Raw genomic sequence first — 6396 nt, 5'->3', positions numbered from 1 at the left:
TGTTTTGAGAATGATGTACAAATGCGCTTTACACAATTGATGTGTGTATGGATTGCGATAACAGTTGTATGAGCCCCTAATAAAGATGTTTAAAAAAAAAAAAGGACTAACTTAAGGCAGTGTCACGAAGTAGAAGCAGCTGTAGCCAGAGGAAATGAGGCAGGTAGTGATAGATTTGATGATGTCAGGCTTAGAAGTGCGAGATGAGAGAAGAGTCCAAGATGATACTCGGGCCATTGAGGAAGAGAAAGCACAGGAAAAAGCAGGTTTGCTGATACGATGATTTCACCTTTGAAGGGGGGAAGAGTTTAGAATGCCAGTGGAGTGTTGAAGTATAAACAGTAGGCTCCTGGATCTAGGGAGCCTTCTTCTGGCGCAGTGATGAAAGCATTCAGCTATGACTGGTGGGCCAGTCTCGCTGACTTCTCCACGGGAGAACGGTGTGGCAGTTCACTCTGAACTTGAAGTGACGGGACAGCAGTGCACCCAGTGTTTTGGTTTGGGGATCCACATCCTGGAGCAACCCCAAGAACTTCGGTGGATTTTTAGATTTGGGAATTCATTCCTTGTTATAAGTGAATCCTAGAAAGTGTGTGGCGTGAGAAGAGGGCCGAGGGAAGTACACTGCCAACGTTGAATAATCTTCGGCGGCAAGAAGAGGGTGGGGAGAGCCTGGGCAGCAGGGCTCATTCAGCGAGCTCTGCCGCTGCAGTCGAGTGGCTAGTTAGGTGCGCCTCGGGAGTAGGTATTCACCCTGCTCTGGCCGGGCCTCCAGCAGGCGTGTGCAGCACCTGCCTGTTAATCTCCAGTCTGGTTGTCCAGGTACACAGGTCTTCAGTGCTGTACCGATAAATCTCTGAACTTTTCTGAGGTCTCAAATGGTTCATCGGTGAAAGGAGGGGAAGTGATTTTATGAAAGATAATTTGGGGGTGGTCTGAGCTAAAATATCACTACACTAAATATTATTTGAGCCAGCCCTCAGATTTGTAGAAGTTGAGACGATGATAGAAGTTAAGAGCTAATCAAAACGCCTATTTTTCTTTTTAATTTTATTTTTAACACTTGCTCAAAACGAGCTGTTGAAACCAAACCAAACAGCCTTCTGAAGGGCATGTAGGTCTCGTTGTAACCACTAGGGGTCAGCTGACGCCCTTTGTCTGCACACACAGTGCTGCCTTGGCTTTAGGCTCTTCATTTTCTCCATCCTCAGCCAAACATGGCCTATGGTACGTATTTCAATTGAATGAAAAAATAACGTTCCACTTTTATTGGCTTTCTGAAGTGTTGCACAATTGGAGTTAGCTGATTGTTGGTGTGTAGAGAACCAGTCTATGCACAGTGATAACTTTTCCCCTCCGAATGCCATTTTATCCAGGTTTCAAATAACAATGTAAGGATGTGTTTGTCCGGTACTTCTTAGTAGGTATGGGAATGATTAAGTCCCTATTTTCACAAATAGATTGAAAGTTTTTTCAGACTATTCCCATATAATCTCTGGTGGTACAGTGATTAAGCCTTTAACTGTTAACCGTAAAATTCTCCCTACTTCCTTAAAGATTTACAGCTTTGGAAATACTTGGGGGCAGTTCTACCAATTCTATAGGGGTTACTATGCGGGGCTTAACAGCAGTGGGTTGATTTTTGGTTTTTGATACTCTGAAATGTTATTTTTGTGAAAAAGGCCTACTTTCTGTCGGTAAACCTTTAGAAATAATTAAATAATGGTTTGGGGATAAGGAAAGGTATTACAAATGAGCCAGCTAAGCAACAAGGAATAAGTCACAGAGACTTTGTAGGAGACCCTATTTTTTCCTTCATTTAATTGGTTTAAAAGCTAGTCTTGCTAAGGTGCCTTTAAAATATTCTTGGTATTGGACAAACACCATTTTGGGATCAGGATTGCTACCTAGTTTTCAATAAAACTCGGATGGACCTTCCCAAGTCACTGAAGCCTGGCACCATGTTGATGGGAACCTGCCCCACATACAGCCCCCGTTTTCACACGGGTCATGCATTTTAAGGAAGGTGGGGAAGACATCAGAGATGAGCCAAGAAAGATCGTCAGCCTTGTTGAATGAAGAGACTGGCAAAAATGCAGGAACTGGCAGAAGACCATAGAATTGCCATGCTGCACTAGCTACTGAAGTTACGAACTACAGATGGCCCAGAATTTTCCATTAATTAAGCGATCCTCTCGGCCTCGGAAGCCTCTGGTTCGATGGGCACCCAAAGCTGTGTGTGACGGTGAGTCACCTCACAGAGCCCATCTTTCCACCAGTCTTTTAAGGAAGGTTGAGGCCAACGAAGGAGATTTTGTCAAACAAATCATGACCTGGGATGAGTCCTGGATTTTCTGCTGAGCTCTGACAATGGCTTCTGAAGGGATCTGCTGGGCCAGTTCAGTGCACGTCCGAGCTCAGCCCAGAAGGTCAGGGTGACTGGTTTTGCAGGACCGTTACCGGGGTTATGAAGTCTGAAGCAAATGGAAAACTGCCATCCATTGGTGTAAAAAAAAAAACAGCAACAAAACCCAGGGAAGTCGTGCTGAGAACTGTTTTTCCCGTCATGGCAGTGAGCCTGCTGATTGTTCGAGGGCAGCCAGAGCTGTATGAGAACTGTATTGAGGAGCACCCTACCTCCCTTAGGGTCCCACTGAGTCTGTATCTATTCCCAGACCTCCTGCCCATGTGTTCGAGCCATTCTGTGGGAACCTTGTAACCATTACTCATTGGGTGCAGAGGAGGAGCACATAGGGTTTTATTTTTGGTTAAGACATTGTTCTGTACATCATTTCCTATTTCTCCTTCACTGGGGACACTAGGGACAAACCTGTATTAACAGATGCTTAAACACAACATTGGACACAGCATTGGGTGTCAGCAGGTGACTGATGCTCTTGATCTTGGGACGCACACTCAAATCTGGTCTTTTTTTCCCCCTCTGAGGAATGTTGAGGTGAATGGATGAGCTGCTTAAAAGGAATACGTGGATTGCCACTTAACTTCTCCTCCTGTTTACCTTCTCTGCAGGTACATGGACTATATCGCACCACAGGTGCGAGTTTTGAGAAGGCCCAGCAGGAGTTTGCGACAGGTGTGATGTCCAACAAAACTGTCCAGACTGCAGCCGCCAATGCAGCGTCCACTGCGGCAACTAGTGCTGCTCAGAACGCATTCAAGGGTAACCAGATGTAGGGCGTTCCCAACAGCACACTGTTACCTTCTGACTGTACTTTGTCTCGTTACTGTATTCTATAAATATTTTTATGTTCAAAACACACAAGGGACACAGTGCATGTATAGTTCCTGTTCACTTGTGCATGGGCGAAAACCAGAAAAACTTCCTGTCTTATTTACCTAATCATTTTCTTAATATCTCAGTGCCCCTTGCAGGAAAAAAAATTATATGCTAAATAAATATTCTCCATATTTTTTGGGGGATGAATGTTCAGCGAATTATTTCAGTGGTGACACGCTGAAATTAATATGTACTTATGATTCAACATGCACCTAGTCTTAGCCGCCGTAGCTCTCTCAGTAATCTTTATTCATAAGGATTGCCCAGTGGAGCAGTAAAGTAAAAACTGCATTCCTTATTTCCCTGTGTATGCTGATAGAAATAGGGCAGTGGGAATTTTAAATTGGAGACTTGGGAAATTTTAAATTGGCTGGACTTTTAGGAATTTCAGCCACCAGTGAAAAGGCTGTGTGAATCTCATAGATTATGTACACTTTACCTGCTTTGTGTTTTCCTTTTCAAAAGTAGTTGATATTTTGCTATCAATCTCTGGTCTTGCATGGATACTGAGTTTCTTAATTGATGTAGTGTTTTGGGTTCTGCACTGCTCTGGTGGTTGGATTGGAGTTTTTGCTTGTTTGTAATTTGTGGAATCATAGAAATGACTTTGAGTAATAGTTTTTTTTTGAGTAAAAATGGGTCAGAGTGCAATATGAGAGTTTAATAGAACAGGCAGTGCATTATCCAAAGGAAAAGGAAGATAGTCAATGGAGTAGAACTTAGTGATAAGAATTCATTTTTTAAACAAAGTTTCAGTATTCATATAATAGAAAGATATTACCGTATGGAAACTTTGGTATATTTTTGTGGTTTTTTTAATTGAATTGGGAATGTGTTTGGCAGCTCTGTGTTTTAGTTTAGGTTTGGTTTTTTGTTTTCCGTTTTTGGTGTAATTTGTAAGAGGTACTAAGGTCTTACTTAGCTTCTTGTCCAAAATGAGCAAACAGTATTTAAGGCATTTTTCTTTTAGCCTGTCATCGCTCATGATATTAAAAAAAAAAAAGACCCTCACATCGCACATATACTTGAATTCCAGATGTGTCTCATCTTTCTGGTTTTGAGACAGATTGAAAACATGGAAAATTTGAAACATGGACAGATTAAAAATAATAGAAAAACACTTTGTACCAAGGGAAAAAACAATAGTTAAGTACATTGATTATGAGAGAAACATATTTAAAATTGTGACTATGTCCTGGTGGTGGAGTGGTTACGTATTGGGCTGCTACCTTTAAGGTCAGCAGTTTGTTATCCCTAGCCACTTTGTGGGGAGACACGGGGCTGTCTCCTCCCAGACCCAGTTGCTGTCTCTGGAGCCCCCGGGGCAGGTCTGCCCTACCCTGTCCAGGTGGCTAGGAGTTGGCATGGACTGATGGGCAGTGGGTTTACCAGTTCACTCTTATGGCCCTCTTGGGTTTAAACTTCTGGTCTTTCTTAATGCTATCAAATGACTCACAGTTCTGTGTAAAGGAATACTCCTGTATTTTGGAAGTCTTTAACAAATTTAAGATTGCAGAAGGATAGTAGTGATTTATTCAAATTGATTCTGAATAAGGGTATTGTACTGGGTTGTATTATTTGAAACAGCAAATCCTTCAAAAACAGGTGATTATGTCACTTTCCTTCACCTTCCCAAATAGAGTTGAAGTGAACTCCAGGCTGAGGCGGGGAGGATGAGGAAGTGGGTCTCTGTCTGTGAAGAAACATGCGTGGTACTTGCTACCATGGATCAGTCCAGATGGTGCTTACATTTGATTTTTCAGGGGCTTTATTGAAATAATATACTTTGAAGAAAGTGATCTTCTGAAGAAGATAGGGTTCAGAATATGAAATCTGAAGCTGTTTTCACGAACATTTCTGATGAGTGATCATCTTTACCCCTATTCTCAACCAAGTCACTTCACGCTTTCCATGTGATCTTATGATTGGGAAGTTGTTTCGTCAATATGCAGTCATTCAAACAGTCAGCATCCAATACAACATCACCCGTGTTCACCATTACTTTATACCCCTGGGTTTTTTCCCCTTTGAAGTATAAATAAAATATTTAGAGAAACTTTTGAAAAATATCAAAATACATTTCTTTTTCTTCAGAATAGAAATGTTTCTGTGACGCAGAAACCCTCCAAAGTAGCATTGCTACTTATCAATCCACAGTTACAAGCAAAGTGTCCTGTGTGCACAAGGAGATTGGTCTTCTAAACTACCGTTATCGGGGCTATTTTAATACAAGTTGGTGGGATAAGACGTTTTTGGTTTAATAAACTTCGTTGTGCATTGAAATCATGGTGACGCTGACAGTTTGATCAGATATAAAAGAGGCTCTCAACTCTTGTAACCCCTGGTCTCTGAACAGTAATTACAGTAATCAATCAGTAAGTCACATTTTCATTCAGCAAAAGATGGCATTTGTTAACGCTTCATATTTCGTACTAAGTGACCCAGGATCACAGTCAGGAGCAGGTATCACAGAGTGGGCCTCCACGTCACTTTCAGTTTGCAATATTAAATCTCGGCAATTCTATTTCACAGTCAAGTTTGAACACTGGAAAATCATTGCTTCATGATTTGTAACCTGGGACTTGGATTCTGTATTGGGGTTGTTTGTATATTTTGTTGGTGAGTGATCCTGTGCTGCTCTCCTGGTGACTGCCATGGTTCTGTATAAATGCCCGCCATCTGTTCCTCTAATGTTGCATGTTTTCAGTGGTTTGGAAGTTTTGTATATTTATTGTATTAACACAGAGTGTCATAAAATAAAATGCTGTTTACTGGAGGGTTTGTTTGTATAATTTTAAACACAATGTTAATACTTCAGAGGCAGAAATTCTGCAGAGGGTTTAATACACATAGGAATGCCACATTTGATTTGTAAAAATAACTGTGTGATAATTCTACCATGTGCTAAAACAAATAATGTGAAAGATAAACTAAAAGAAAACAAAAACTCCTAGCATCGTAAGATGGCATTGTTTTCTATTGCGTTAGATCCACGTGGGCAGTGGGACATGAGTGTCGTCGTGAAGCCCCGCTGTAAGGTCCAGACACACCAACTTCTCGTCTGGAAGGTGGTCAGATCGGCCCTGGAAAACCTCTTT

General features: G+C 41.6%; 1 protein-coding gene across 1 annotated transcript in view; it reads left to right on the top strand.

Annotated features, from left to right (window-relative positions):
- Positions 1-6074, top strand: part of SCAMP1 (secretory carrier membrane protein 1) — a 50695-nt gene extending 44621 nt beyond the window's left edge. Inside the window, exons 6-7 of the mRNA XM_045285213.1 lie at positions 1212-1227; positions 3031-6074. Coding sequence (XP_045141148.1) covers positions 1212-1227; positions 3031-3195 — 181 coding nt within the window. The 3' untranslated portion in view covers positions 3196-6074. The remainder of the gene's footprint in view (positions 1-1211; positions 1228-3030) is intronic.
- Positions 6075-6396: the final 322 nt, after the last annotated feature.

Source organism: Echinops telfairi, unplaced genomic scaffold (genome assembly GCF_000313985.2).
Source record: "Echinops telfairi isolate 266 unplaced genomic scaffold, ASM31398v2 ScPeMD7_7469;HRSCAF=8507_1, whole genome shotgun sequence".
Classification (NCBI taxonomy): Eukaryota; Metazoa; Chordata; class Mammalia; order Afrosoricida; family Tenrecidae; genus Echinops; species Echinops telfairi.
This window is presented reverse-complemented; position numbering and strand designations above follow the sequence as displayed.